The sequence below is a fragment of the Olea europaea genome, unplaced genomic scaffold, assembly GCF_002742605.1.
Source record: "Olea europaea var. sylvestris unplaced genomic scaffold, O_europaea_v1 scaffold311, whole genome shotgun sequence".
In the NCBI taxonomy this organism is placed as follows: domain Eukaryota; kingdom Viridiplantae; phylum Streptophyta; class Magnoliopsida; order Lamiales; family Oleaceae; genus Olea; species Olea europaea.
Window position 1 is genome coordinate 963245 of NW_019249854.1, and position 15966 is coordinate 979210.

The window sequence follows — 15966 nt, forward strand, 5'->3', positions numbered from 1 at the left end:
GGTTATGAGAAGATACACAATTTTAGATGTCTCCCACCAACTTCGTCCTTTCCATGCAATTTTCAAAAATAATAAATAATAGTAAAATCTTTCGAATATAACTTTGGATTTATTTCAAGAAACGATTGCATTTTTGAGTTATGAGTATAAGAAAACTACTAAAAACAATTTAGGAAATTTTCTTTCCTATTTCTCGCCAAATTGTTTAGGATAGAAATAAAGTGAATCTATTAATTTTCAATAGCCATATATAGGATCCGAAATTAATGGCAAAAATCAATTAATTGGGAGTGGCCTTTAAGCAAAATCTATGCAATTACGAATGTCTTACCTGTCTGAATTAGTACAGTATTAATTTTAACCTTTTTCACACTTCGAGGAAAGAAAGCCAGCAGCCACGCCACCAAAACCTTAAACTTGTAGGCAATGAGCACATGACAGTAACACCTGTAACTCCGCAAAAGGTTGTATTAAACGGCAACTATGCATGAATTGTTCAAACCCCAGGAAAAAAATAACACACACAGAGGGTAGAATTTTCTGTTTTTTTATTTTTTATTTTTTTTCTTCTGGGTGAAGTAAATGAAAGTTGCTTGATCGAGGTAATTCTCTACTTGATGCAGAATTTATTTATTTATTTTTATTATAATTTTTTTTTTTTTTTTTTTTTTTTTTTTTGGTTGGGAAGTTCAGAATGTGGCTACGACTTTTAAACTTCAAGAATATATGCTTAAAAGTTTGAAAAAATTTGTGCGAAATTCAGTATTAAATTTTTGTTCTTATCTGTAAATATTTGAGTTTTTTCTGTATTACTTTGGTTCAGCATTTAAAGAACAAGGAGATAGGATTAATTTATTTTTTTTCAAAGATTTTTTATAGGTTCTGGTATGGCCTAGGAGGGGAGTAGTAGTACAAATTGTTTGTTTAATGTACTTTAGTAAATAGATATTATTCTGGTTTATAAATATTGAAACCTCATTTTATTTAAATTTTGTCTTGAAATGCCATTAACATAAAAATAGAATTCATTTTTTCATCAAACGCACTACTTTATAAACGCTCATATGCTGTTGCCTATGAGCGATACCACGTCTGTGTTGTTAAAGATGGCACATGTTTTTTTTAGTTAGATCCTGTGTTCAACAGTTCTACGTGAGAGATGCCATAATTCTATATCAGTTTTTTGTTTCTTGTAAATATAGGTAACTATGAACTGGATTTGAAGACTGACAGGAATTGAATTTTTAAATAATTAATGTTTTTCTTGAATTTGAATCTATGGTTTTGCAGGATTTCATGATTTCCAGTCATGGGTTATGAATTTCAAGTGGAAACCAGGAGGATCCTGTGGCTAATGGGACTGGTTATTGCCTCAGTTTTCATAATTCAGTATTTTGAACTACCTTATAGAAATACCATGTCCTTTCTGTTTTCCTCCAATGAGGCCAGTGTTCTGGGTGCGAATGGAGTGATCAATAGAACTGTTGGATCCGAGGGGGTACATACCGACCTTATAAATAACTCATCATCATCAGTGTTAGATGAGGAAAATAAATTTGGAGAAGTGTTTTTGTATAAGAACAGTACAGATTTGAACAGTACAAAACCAGAAAAGGTGGGGGATTTCGAATTTAGAGTTTCAGCTGAGAATACAACAGCTGATATTAATTTGTCCTTTGGAATATCTGATGGAGAAATAGTTGGAGAAATTGGAACAATTGCTGCTAGTCCTTTGAGCTTTGATTATAGACCAACCCCCTTGGTTTCACCATCTGATTCGGTTACTTTCAAGAACATAGATGTAAATCTGATAGCTCCTGTGATATCTTCAAGTGCCCCTTCTCCTTCTGCTAGTGAAGATGCAGTCGATGCATCTCAGGATGAGAAAACCAGCGATTCATTACAAGTTGTTCATATTCCATCCGAGAATAATTCTTCTGTATCAAATAGTCGTTCTCCGAAGGAAACTCCCGAGAAGGCAGTGGTATCAATAGCAGAGATGATGGATATGTTACACCAAACTCGAGTCTCATCCTTTTCTAAGGTAACTTCCAGATTTGACCCCCAATTGTTTCTCATTCTTTTCCCATTAAAATGAAAAATAAAATTGTTATCCATAACATCAAACCATCAAATTTGAATTTCTATATCTTATATGGGGTCCATAACGGCTATATTTTTCATTCTCATTTTTACAAAAATAGGAAACAAACACCCCTTTGATCTCATACAGAACATTTGTTGGGCTGTGATACCAAGTCCAGTCCAATAAGTTTATGCAATGATGATATGGCCTGTCAATCGAGATAAATAAAACAACCCAATAACGTTTCGTAGAAGGCCCACGACCCAAGCCCAATATCCGGCCAGATATATCGCATGTTCAAAGTGCGACTTCACATGCTGAATTGAATAGTGAAAATGTTAGTCGCTCTGGACCGTCAGATCAAATCCTAGATCAATGGTTGCTGTGTTTAGTATAAAATGGGTCTTTCTTGTAACTAGTCGATTCATTCTTCAAGTCTGTGAGGGAAGTCTCTAGGATCTTCAACCCGTTTCGCCTTCTCTTTGATTTTCATCTTCCTTTTTACGAGTGTTGTTGATGTATTCTTTTGTACAAAAATTGTTGTATCATTGAGTGACTTGTATTAAGAACATTGATGGCATGTTTGATATGTGGTATTGGATATGATTGGTCCAACTTTTCTTCGTCAATAATATCCAGTAGCATATGGTCCAACTTATCAAACAAGCCACGAGAGTAACATTTCTAAATCAGCCATATGCCATCACCCCTTGAAAGAAAACAAAAATGAGAAACATAAAATACAAATTTATAAGAGAAGTTCTTGTTGCAGGAACCACTATGGCATTCAGCTGCTGATCAAGAATTATTAGATGCAAGATCCGAAATCGAGCATGCAAATATCACTGGGGATCATCCTAGCTTATATGCCCCTGTTTATCGGAACCTTTCAACATTTGCAAGGTATGTTCGTGGTGCAGTACCCCGTTCATATATTTGCGCATGTTTTTGTCTTGATTTAGAAGAAGAATGTGATATGGTACTTAGTGAAGAGGAAAAAAATTCTACTTGATGTATCAATACTAATGAGGTATAAATAATTGAGAAGTCACGAGTTTGATATTTAGGTAAAAAATCCTATGAGAACCAGACCAGTCTTTATCTGGTCTTCCCATATTAATTTTGACTTGGTTTCTGTTTGAATGTCCCAAAAAATCCAGGAGCTATGAGATAATGGAGCAGAAGCTCAAGGTTTACATCTATAGGGAGGGCAAAAAACCCGTATTCCATCAGCCGAAGCTAAAGGGAATATATGCTTCAGAGGGCTGGTTCATGAAGATAATGGAATCTAGTCAACATTATATAACCAGCAATCCAACGGAAGCCCATTTGTTTTTCTTACCTTTTAGCTCTCAAAAATTAGTAGATGTAGTTTATGTGCCTGATTCTCATAGTTTTGATGACATACGAGAATATTTGAAAAACTACCTCGACTTGATCAAGACACGGTACCCTTTCTGGAACAGAACAGACGGGGAAGATCATTTTCTTGTCGCTTGCCATGATTGGGTTCGTTAATTGTATCAAAATTATTAGATAATATTCATTTACTTGTTAGATGTTTACAAGTAATAACAATCAAAGCTTTTTGCAGGCTCCAGCAGATACTCAACCACATATGACTAACTGCATAAGGGCTATGTGCAATGCCGATGTAAAAGAAGGATTCCATTTCGGGAAAGATGTTTCCCTTCCAGAAACAAATGTGATTTCACCTCAGAATCCCACAAAAGAATTCGGAAGAAATCCTTCAGAGAGAAAATTCCTCGCCTTTTTTGCTGGACAAATGCACGGACGTGTTCGTCCTATTCTGCTGAAACACTGGCAAAACAAAGATCCCCACATGAAGATCTTTGGTCGAATGAAAAATGCTAACTACATATGGCACATGAAAAACAGCAAATATTGCATTTGTGCCAAAGGCTATGAAGTCAATAGTCCAAGGGTGGTCGAATCCATCGTCAACGAGTGTGTTCCTGTAATTATATCAGACAATTTTGTCCCTCCATTTTTCGAGATTCTGAAGTGGGATTCATTCGCTGTTTTCATTTTCGAGAAGGATATTCCAAATTTGAAGAACATATTGCAGTCAATTCCAGATAGGAGATACAAATTGATGCAGAAGAGAGTTAAGATGGTGAGGCAGCATTTTCTTTGGCATACCACACCTGTGAAATATGACATTTTTCATATGATACTTCATTCTGTGTGGTATAACAGAGTTTTCCAGTTACCACTAAAATGAGTTTGATGCAGAAACAAACACGGGATCAAGGACTCGTACTCATTGATTTCGAAGAATACTGAGAAGGGATTGCAAGAAGTTGGAAGAAACTCCATATTATATTACAATTTTCAATTAAAAAAATAATAAAAAAAATAAGACCATGAAAAACAAACATTGGATCCATTATGAATCTATATATAACTTGTAATTTTAATTGGAGTTGGAAATGTAGAGAAAATATCTATACATGTAACATTCATATTTTGGCCTGTGTCAAAATAAGAAGTTTTTTTGGAAAATTGGTGCAAATGATCCCAAACCTTTGTTCACTTTGGCGCAAATGAACCCATTCATATTGCATTTCTGGTCTAAACCTTTAAAAAGTGATGCAAATTGTCTCAAACCTTTTCATTTTTGGTGCAAATCTTTTTGAATAAATTCTGTCCAAAAGGGCATAAATTGCATTTGTAGTTCCATTTATACTATTGTTAGTGGGTAATCTTTTTGTTCTCTATATTTGTAGTTCCATTCCGTCCAAACTTTTTGTTTCTACTATTGTTATATGTGCATTTTCTTTTAGTGGTTAATCTCAAAATATAGTATTTTGATGTTATAATGGCTCCAAATGCTTCAATATTCATCAAATGCGTGACAATTGGTGATGTTGTTGTAGACAAAACTTGTAAACTCATTTGCTAAGCCAGTAACAAATTTTCCACTGCTTGTTTGATTTATTTCTTGCTCAAGATTATTGAAGTTCTCTTGAAAGATCCATTTATATATGTTCATAAATTATAATTTATAATGATTTATGATTCAATGTATGTTGTCTAATCTGGTACTTCGTTTTTGCTCTTCTGTATTGTACAGAAACAGAGAATAGAATCATAATATTTTGGAAACCGAAACATTTCAATGTATGAAAGTCTGTGGGTGCGCAATCATATAAAGAAAAGGAAATTATCTTTACACAAAGCAATTTCTCTATATAGATGGGTCAAAGTTAAGAACTTGACAAATAGATGTGGTCAGGTCCTTGAGGTTTGTTAAGATTTGGGATCCATTTTAGGGCCTGTTTGGGAGCTATTTTTTCACCTAAAAAATTGATTTTTTGATAGTTATTTCACTATTCCAGCCATCATATTTGACTTCTTCTCTCACAGGTGGATCCCAACTTTCTCCTAACGGTCAAAAAATTAATTTTCAAAATCACTCCCAAACATGCTCTTAATAAGGTCAATCTTTTTAAGAGGAGTAGCCCGTAATCTTTTTAAATTTGTCAATATTTCGGTATTTAACCGATGTGAAATTTTTATCTTTTAACATGCCCCCGTATGATGATGACTCATTTGAGCGGATCAATCTTGCAATCCGTTGTTCATTAATTGAGACTTATAATTTGATCGGATCGCTCATTGGAGCTTTATGAGTTCTGATATCATGTTAAGACTTGTGATCCATCTTAATAAGGTCAATATTTTTAAGAGGAGTAGCCCAAAATCATTTTAAATTGATCAATATTTCGACATTTAAACGATGTGGGATTTTTACCCCTTAACAGGGTTTGCTATGACTGGTGTTTGGGTTGGTAGTGATGGTGGTTGTGTTGCTGGGAGTAAATTGGGTGGATTAGTTGGAGAAGGAGGTGAACTATTTTCTTTTTACTTTTTGTATTTTATTTGCTTATTGTTTATTTAAAGACAGTAATAATGTAGTTATGAAAATATATTTACAAGAGGGATTTACTCTTAATCTCTCCAAAGTTGAGGACAATTAACGAGATAAGAAAAATTAGATAGATACATGGTTGTTATTTTTGTCGAAGTTGGGATTACAAATGTGATATATATTAATAGCCCCTGGATAGAATGTTGGAAAATTTACGTCACCGAGGTTGGAAAAGAAACAATCCAAAAATGTGATCAAGAAGATTAAGACGAAGAAGATGAAGACAAAGCATATATGAAGATTTGAACGCGTAATCGTTGTCCTCAAACTATATTTGCTCTCTCTCGGATATGATTTTGGTGTTTAAAGGGTCTCGCGGCAAATGATTTATAGGATTATATCAAACCTTATAGAGAATTGAACGCTTAAGCACATACATAATTCTCCAAAACTTGAAGAACACCAAGGAAATTTTGAATATGGATGAAGAAAAGTATTTTACTTTCTTTTTGGAATGAAAGAATGTTTTATCATACGTTTTTTTATATATTTTTCATTGATCATCCATGGCCTATTTATGCCTCAATCAATGCCATGAATTGGTTCCGTGTTGAAAGGCTACAAAAACATTCCAAAAGGGGCCAGAAATTAAACCGAAAATGGCCTCTTAACGATCCTAATATACAACCATGCGACTAATGGTTCAACAGACCAATGCTCGAAATTTTTCTACCTCAGGCCATGCGACCGCATAGCCTCTTGGCTAATGTGATCGCATAGGCCAATGTATTGGCTACCATCTCCTTTTCATTCTACACACACATCTTTATCGATTTTGAACAATATTTCAACAATCCCCCACTTGTTCAAAATTCAATAAAGTATCATATTCGATGTATACAATACTCATGTATAAGGATTAGATATCTTTCAATTTGAATCTAACCATAGTATAATTCAAACAAAGTAAAGTCGGAATCAAAAGTAGCTATAGCTTTGAACTAAATATCCCATGTGACAATACCGGTTAGAACACACACACGAGTATCACGTGTTCTCAAATTCCTTAACTCGCTTAGCGATTTTATGACTTTATGCTCATCCTATTCAACAAAATTTTAAGAGAGAAACTCCAACTCTCAATTGAAGCGGCACCTACTCGAAGTTCATTTAGGTGAAGTTTTTATAGTACCTTTATTACTTTTAGAGGTACTTGTGTTTTAACACCAAACTTTATTAAGAGTTTTAATGCTAAACCCCCACTTCAGTAACAACCAACATTATTTTAATTAGGATAGGGTTATCACGAATTTTGATAATGCTGAAACCATCCCACATATTGAATGACTTGTTTTTACCTTTTGAATCCGTAGATTACCTTCTGAGATAGGGTTGTCATCATTGGTGGACCTTTTATAGTTTAGGAGTTTCAACCACATCCTGCTCGAAGTAGACACCTCTAAACTTCTATTTAGAGATGTTAGGTAAAGTATCCGCTAAGTTCTCTATGAAAATTATTCCACATTTGATAATTTCCTTGTGACGTCGCCTCTAAGATTTATATGTCTTTATTTGTCATTTCATGTGACATAGTATCCTATCAAAATATGGCTAGCCAACTATCGACTGATTTGATAGATACAACTTGTCACCACAAGGAATCTTTGATGAAGCCACATGCTTCTTACTAGCTTTATTTAAAGCTTTTAAATTTTCAAAACACCATTGAATGATTTCCAAGAAATCATTACACTAGTCAATCACTTTTATTGTGAATTTCATACTTGGGTATTCAGATTTCATCATTGAAATATTACAATGATCTTCAACTTATGAATATTCTTAAATATTCACATTGGTTTTGCAAACGTCGTGACTGGCTTTCACCCAATTCAACCACTTAGGCTTAGTGTATTTCATCCTTATAAATATATGTATAAGGGCTTCTCTACCTTATCTCCTTTCAAAGATATATTTCTATGATTAAAAGGTAAAGGATACGGTAACTTTTTAAACTACGTTACCCCCAAAGTTCTTCAATTAGGAACACATATGCAACCTAATATTGTTGCTCCACAAATCTTTGAACTTCTCATATAAGTTCACAAGTGTTATTGTTAACCTCCACATTTCGAGTTACACTCGAACTTAGAGTTTTTTAACTCTTTCATAGTTCAATTCACTTATCACTTCTATAATACCTGTAAAATTTTAAGTACTTTCAAATAGTGGTCATAAAGTCACAATGTATTTCAAATCGACTATCTTCAATTTTGATCACACAATTTGATCAAAGTCATCTCATAGACCATTAATACTTTTTAAGCATAAACCAAATCAATTTGGTTCCTTAATTGAAGTCCAATTCAATCAATAAAAAAGACCAAGTACTACTTCCTCCAAACATTTACAACTTATCACTTTCACAGGATATCATCATATCAAATAATAAGGCATATGTTCACTTTATTTAACTTCGAACAAGATTACATTTTGACATACTCATATGTAAACATAATTTAGCATAAGTTCATCTCAATTAATTGCACAGAATACATTGAGAATATCACCAAAAGTTAGTATAATTTCCAACCAGATATGAAAATTTAACTAACTAATTCACAGCATTCAAACTTTTCCAGATTTGAATGAAAATGATATTCGGCACCACTGCCAACTTTTGGCACAGTTTGTGCTCTACAAATTATTTCCATGTCTTAATAATTTCGCAAGCAATTTTCACTAGAATAAGTCACAATTTGTCATACTTTATGCAAATATAATTGACATAAAAGTCATCTCACTTAATTCCATAAGATTAAATGAGGCTATCAACATTAACCCAAGTTAATATGAGTTCAACAAGACGTGAAATCAATCAAACAATTAGTTGGCATTCTCATAATATTATTATTCCACGCATATGAACCATACAGTTCCCATATTGCACTTATAGCATGCATCAATCTACATTTCTTTTTGATAGGTTTATATTTCTTTCGCAAATTCATATAACTGAATACAAGGAAAGAGACACGAAAGTAACCACGTGTAATTTTCCCATTTTCTATAGAGGAAATGGTTATGAAAGTTCACACTGTTTCTTTCATATTTACATACTTTCTTTCATAAAATTCTTACAGATTAGAATTTTCCCACATGTAACATATGCAATATCATGAATTTTATTGCAATAGTGTAGTATGCACATCAATATTTCAACCATTTAACCATATGGGTGCCAAAATTATGCATCCTTAAGTGAAAGAACATAAATTTCCTTCATGCATGTTCAAAATAGAGTAAATACTTGCATACACCAATTAGTGAATATCAAATAAATTCACGATTCAAATATTCTTATACATTTTTTTAGCATGTTCCCACAGCCACGATGACAAAATGTTCTATCAAAAGATTTTGGATTAACAATTTAAGAAACACCAATTTTTTCTTCCAAAATATAATTTCATGTGGTAAATCCATGTAATATATGCATACTTCAAAAGGTGCAAATGAACCAATGCTTTAAACCATTAAATTTCACAGGGCGCATTTTTTTTATGGTTCAATTGTTTTCATCAGATCAATAACTTATTCATTAAATATGCACCATTTCATGTAAACATCTATTTGTATGCAAGGCCATGTAACGGTTGGCAAGACAACTTATGGTAAAAAAATCAATTTATGAAGATAGATAACACATGCCCTCTTTCAAAATTCTTAACTTCAGATTTTTTGCAAAATATCCAAAGAAGTGGATCCAAAATATGGATATAAATTTATCACAATTCACAAAATCAAAAAACATTTTCGTTTTTCATGGTTTTGATTAACCGATTTCAATCTCAACTTGAAACCACAAAGAGAATACCACATTGCATAACAATATTCAGCATGTCTTTTATACTCAACATGTAGTAAATTGGAGAAGTAGATCAAAGATCACATAATCAATTCTCATGTCATAATATTCAATAAATTGATCCTAGAATATCTCATAATATTTTACACATTTCTCACAAATGAGAAGCTTAAGAAATAAAGATTTCAACTTGGACATAATCACATAATTCTTTCAAAAAATTTATGTTGATACCAAACCAACACATAATAATATTTTATTAGCCTCTATTATCACAATAAATTGTATATAAGACCAAATTCCATAAATAAAACATACTCTAAGGATCATACATACTTTAATCCATCAAATATATCAGACAAGTTATTTATATAACGAGTCTTGCTTGATGTACATAATTTTTTGTACATAAAGGTGTTCTCCACTCACATAGGGTGGGGTCCACTCGAATATTTTATTATGGTGGATCCCACCCTATGTGAGTGGAGGACACCTTTATGTACAAAAAATTATATACATGTAGATTTATCCTTATATAACTATGCAATTCATAATCATGGACACAATATTCATATCTTTCATCTAATAGGAAATTCTAGATGATCATGAAAAATTCATATTCAAATTCATCAAATGTTTGTAAAACATACCTTACAAATGAATATGTAATTTTAATTTTCATGCAACATCATGATTTCCATATTTCCACTTTCACAAACACATGCAACAAATTATGCACAACTAGAATTAAATTCACTGGGGATATCATCATTGATGACGTGCATATATTTTCACAAAACATCTAAATTACATGTGAGAAGATCATTATATCGACTTACCAAAATGTAATTTTAAAAGATAAATAAATATTACTGGAATTGAATTCATGATGATGGATTATATCCTTTTATTCCTCAATGAAATCATTTCTTTTCAATTTTTCCAGATTTCTTTCGCCAAAGAAATGTTGATTTCGATAGCATCGCCAAATCCAGAATTAGAATGTATGAGATTGTCAATTCTATCAACAGAAACCTCAATTTGTACTAGCCTTCACAAGAAGTTCACCCATCAAATATTCCAACCAGGATCTAGATTTCATTAACTTGATCTCACCAAAGTGATTTCGTTCTCCACAACAAAACATAGTTTGAGATTGTTGGGAAATTTACGCTACCAGGATTGGAGAAGAAACAATCCAAAAATGTGATCAAGAAGATGAAGAACAAAACATATACGAATTGCTGTCCTCAAACTATATTTGCCCCCTCTCGGATATGATTTTGGTGCTTAAAGAGTCTCGCGGCAAACGGTTTGTAGAATTATATCAAACCTTGTAGAGAATCGAATGCTTAAACACATGCATGATTCTCCAAAACTTGATGAACACTAGAGGAATTTTGAATTTGGATGAAGAAAAGTATTCTACTTTCTTTGTGGAATGAAAGAATGTTTTATCATTTGTTTTTTTCTATATTTTTCATTGATCATCCATGGCCTATTTATAGGTCTCAATCAATGCCACGAATTGGTGACAAAAACCATGTTGAAAGGTTGCAAAAACATTCCAAAAGGCGCCACAAATTAAACCGAAAACAATCTCTTAACGGTCATAAAATACAACCATACGATCGAACGGTTCAACACCATGCGGTAGCATGGTTCAATAGACCAATGCTCGGAATTTTTCTGCCTTAGGTCATGCTACTACGTAGCCTTTTGGCTTATGTGGTCGCATAGGCCAATGTATTGGCTACCATCTCCTTTAGATTCCACACACTCAAAGCAGGAATATCCTCTATTTATGAATATGTAAACCACACCCTTGAATTAATAAATCGGCTAAAAACTCTATCCTCCTTCAAAGCCTACTCTTGCTGGAGTTGTGGCTGGGTCAGATTCCATAACCTCTGCTAATCATGTCTGCGCCTGACCTCCAAGCTATTTAGAGTAACGATATTTATCGTAACCGAAAAGATCTACGTGCTTTTCTGAAGAATGGAGTTGATGGTTTCTGCTAGAACAATCAAATGCTTATACTAAGCCCAATGAGACGAAATTCTAAGTCCACTTTCGAGGTGTTCCCCAGACTTGCGGAATCCCATCCATTTCTAGTACCAATTTCCACTCCCGGTTGAGATGCTCTTAAGGGCATCTGACAAAGAGCAAACAGCTTATCTCAACTACTTGATTTAGTACTAGCTCTCTGGCTCTATCACGGACAAATTCCAACAATTTGAAATAGGTGGAATAGGGCTTTCAAGTGAACTAAAAATGCAATAGAAAAGAAGATTTGGAACCATTTGGGCCAACTTCCCTTTTCTCTTTTATTTCTTAGACAAAAAAGGTAAGACAAATTATTATCCCTTTCTATAGTTCTTATTCTTAACACCAAAACTTTATTCTTTATTGAACTTGTACGTATCCTTTGAAATTTCATGTCATTAAAAAAAATATATATCGCATGAAAGACAAGGAAAAAAGCAACCCCATGAAGAAAAATTCACATTCTTTTGAAACTTCAAGTCATAAAGCAATTTTTTTTAATTTTTTCATGATACACAAGAGAAACAATGCAACCCACAAAGAAAAATTTCAAGTTTCCTAGGGATCTATCGCTCAAATCTTTATCAGATAGGTCATATATTTACTGTATCCAACTTTATACATTTAGGCTCCATTTGAGCCACATTCAATTCAAAAAATACATTTTTAAATAATGATTTGACATTATTTCAACAATACATTTTTCGATAAAATAATATTATGCGTAAATTTAAAATTTTTCTTTATTTTTTAAGCACACATCTTCCATCAATACACTATTCAAAAATCCATTATTATGAAAATAACGTGACTCGAACAAGGTCTTAGGTTTTATTTCTAAACTTGTGTTGGTACTCAAAACTTGTAGTAGTATATATTTACGTGAGAGTCGGAGATAATTGGGGACCAATTGTGTGATTTTTTCTAATAGTAATAATGACCAACTTTTTGCTAGAAATTAGTCAATCACCGCTGTCCCTTCCCACCTCGTTATAATCAGAATCAGTAGAATGCAAATGCCACAATTCACTGCAATAGAAAAGTCAAAGAAAAACCCCGCACGAATCCAATTATTTCAGGATTTAATTTGTCAATATCGAACAAGTTATAGAATTATCATCTGCGCGTTTCCATTTAATTCTCAGTTTTAGTTCAAAGTTCAAACTAAAGGTAAATAAAGCAAGCTTCTTTTTACCGGTTGGCGTGTTAGTTGATTCAAAAGATGCAAACAATATCTTTGTTCTGTTCTTTCACTTCATTTATTTTGTTTCAAGAGCAATTGAACTTGGCCCGAATTTGAAGCTGGAGCAGTTTTTCTCATTATTTCAAGAGCTGGTAATTTATCGAAACGTATTGTTATTGCTTGTTTTTATCCTGCTGATCGCTGTTTGGGTTTATGTCAATTGAGTCGTGGGGTTTTATGGGTTTTCTGGGGTTTTCGTGATCTGGGTTTCTTGAATTTTACTTTCTGCTTATTTAAGAACTGCTCTGATTCTTGAGTTAGTTTATTAGTGAAATCAAGGTTCAAGAAAGGTTTTCTTGTTCATTCGTTCTATATGGCTTTATAGTTTGAGATTACACTATCAAAATGCTTTTTATATTTAGGAATGTTATATGCTGAGAAATGTAGTAGAAAGGGAAAGTGATTTGCAATTTTGATGTGTTTAATGTCTACAAATTGCATATTTCCGACATAAGTATGAAAATCTTATCTTGTTTGGATGGTTAGATATTTGACTCTAGGTGTTTGAACATTTGAGATTTGTGTTTTTCATCTCTGTATAATTTTGTTTGGATGAAGCATTTAAATTGTTCTAAACCTGCCCTTAGGCATATAATGCTTATTCTTGCAATCTTTTAATCAGTGAAATTGTTTTATGTACTCGAATTGTTTATTTATTGTTTTTAACTGTGAATAAATGATGATTTTCTTTTATATAAGGAGATACTTTGAACTGGAATGAAGTAAATTGCATTTATGGAAATCAATGCATACAATTTGCTGCAGAAATTTCTAGGCACGTTGTAGTTATTGTATTGATCTTGGAGGTCATTATGGGCTATGAATTACGCCGTGTGTGCTTATTGGAGACTAGGAGATTGCTATTGGTGATGGGAGTGATATTTGCCGTGTTTTTGTTCATTCAGTATGTTGAGCTTCCATATGGCAACATTGTATCAACTCTATTTTCTGGCCATAGACCTCAAGTGGCACCAGCTGAAATCTTTTCAACTGGGGATTCATCTAGTAATCCCAATGCTTCAAGAAATTCGATGTATTCTAGTAACTTGAATTCGACCAATGTGAATGATGTGCATGCGGTATCCAATGTTACAAAGTTATTTGACGGGAATGATAGTAATGTTAAAGATACATTTGAGTCTGAAAGCAACAAAAGTTCTGAAGAAAATTTTGATGTTGATAATGATCCTGAAGATGAAATTCCATCCAAGGACTTCTTGGAAATGAACAGTAGCTCGACAGTTCAGAGTGTGGTAAGTAATAACAGCAATGACTTACCAGCATCAAATTATACTTCTGAAAGTAATTCTTCATTGGACTATAATTTGGACGATGGAGAAATTGTTTCAACTCGAACATTGGGGAAAAATGGAGACACCAATCAGGCTACTCCATCTGTTTTATCACCATCTCGCTTTGTTTCTTCAGAAAACATGGGTGCTAATTCGACTACTTCCACGATGCCTCGCTCTTTGAATAAATCTTCTACGGGCAAAGATGCTGAAAATATGCTTCGAAATAAAGAAAAACCCGGATTACTGAAGGATGACCGTTCCACTACAATGAGCAATTCTTCTATCAGCAGCACTCCTGCTAAAAGATGGGTCAAGAAACCGCCAGATGCAGTAGTGCCAATAAATGACATGAATGATATGTTGCTTCAGAGTCGCACATCCTATCATGCGATGGTATGTATGGATTCAAGTATTAATTTCCTCTAGAACTATGTGTTATAGAAAGCAAAATCTGATCCTATCTTTTTCTTTTCTTTTTGTGTCTTCTTTTCATTTTATCTTTTAACAGAAACCAAGATGGCCTTCAGCAGTAGATCAAGAATTACAAAACGCAAAATCTCTGATTAAGAATGCACCAATTATACAAAAAGATGATAAATTTGATGTTAATCTGTATCGAAATTTTTCTACATTCAAAAGGTAATCAAAATAAAATTTCAAATTCATTTCAACATGTGATAGTTTGCTATTTGTTATATTTATGTTTTTTGTATTGACACATTAAAGGGTTTTAGCTTCTCATTTCAAATATGGATGCTAGTTGGAGCTCTTCTAATCCGAACCTGAACTTTGATGCACTATATAATCCATCTTCTTCTGTGCATGCAAAGCCCCCATTCCCATACATGACCCATAGATTCTTACATTAGACGTCGTAACATGAAAAGGAATTTTCATAGGAGAAATAGTTAAAAGATTTTATGGACAAACTCTGCTTTGTTTCTGCCCATGTGCCTATACAAGATGACGAGAAATATCTTTCTATGTTTGCTTCTCTCGACAAATTATAAACCAGGGACCAATTTCATGACAATGGGCTATTGGCGCGTCAATCTCCAATATGTGTTGGACACCAATATGCCAGCCTTGATGGCTTACTAGTGGTTCCCAGGGTTGTACTGATGTGAGATTGTGCCAGATGAGCTCTGTAGTGGGTGAAAATGTAGGAAGTGGTGGTGCGCAGTTATTGCTCTTGCAGATGATGGTGCCATGCTGGTGATGGTATTGCCTTTGACCTTTTTATGTAAATTAGAATGGAGTAGCTTTGTGTGTGAGGGTATGTCTGTGGACTGTGATTGTGTCTGGGGGTTATGTGCGGTTATTTTTTTGGGTGGATTCGGGGGAAGGGAGGAGACCATTCTTGATAGTGTGTGTATTGTGTGTACGATCGTGCCATGGGGGTGGGAGAAGGGAGAAGGATGTTTGACCACTGGGCTTGTCCAGTGTTTGAAACCAGCAATGAGGAAACAGCAAGCCAGCTCTCCTAGGGATGTTTTTATTTTTTTTTTTTATTTTTTTTTTTTTTTTTTTTTT

General features: G+C 33.6%; 2 protein-coding genes across 7 annotated transcripts in view; both read left to right on the forward strand.

Moving 5' to 3' along the window:
• The first annotated feature begins 1296 nt into the window (after positions 1 to 1296).
• Positions 1297 to 4456, forward strand: LOC111385231 (probable glycosyltransferase At5g03795). The gene is made up of 5 exons (XM_023009605.1): positions 1297 to 2044; positions 2429 to 2521; positions 2859 to 2989; positions 3247 to 3595; positions 3681 to 4456. Exons 1-5 carry the CDS (start codon positions 1310 to 1312, stop codon positions 4329 to 4331), a joined length of 1959 nt encoding a protein of 652 aa, XP_022865373.1. The 5' UTR covers positions 1297 to 1309; the 3' UTR covers positions 4332 to 4456.
• An 8410-nt stretch (positions 4457 to 12866) lies between these two features.
• The window catches only part of LOC111385198 (probable glycosyltransferase At5g03795), a 5867-nt gene continuing 2767 nt past the window's right edge, over positions 12867 to 15966 (forward strand). The window contains exons 1-4 of one of the 6 annotated variants that reach the window (XM_023009570.1): positions 12867 to 13065; positions 13170 to 13230; positions 13838 to 14826; positions 14942 to 15072. In XM_023009570.1, the coding sequence (XP_022865338.1) occupies positions 13951 to 14826; positions 14942 to 15072 (1007 nt within the window). In that variant the 5' untranslated portion in view covers positions 12867 to 13065; positions 13170 to 13230; positions 13838 to 13950. Of the gene's footprint in view, positions 13231 to 13837; positions 14827 to 14941; positions 15073 to 15966 lie in introns of all 6 variants that reach the window. The other 5 variants (XM_023009572.1, XM_023009574.1, XM_023009569.1 and 2 more) reach the window with 5 other exon arrangements.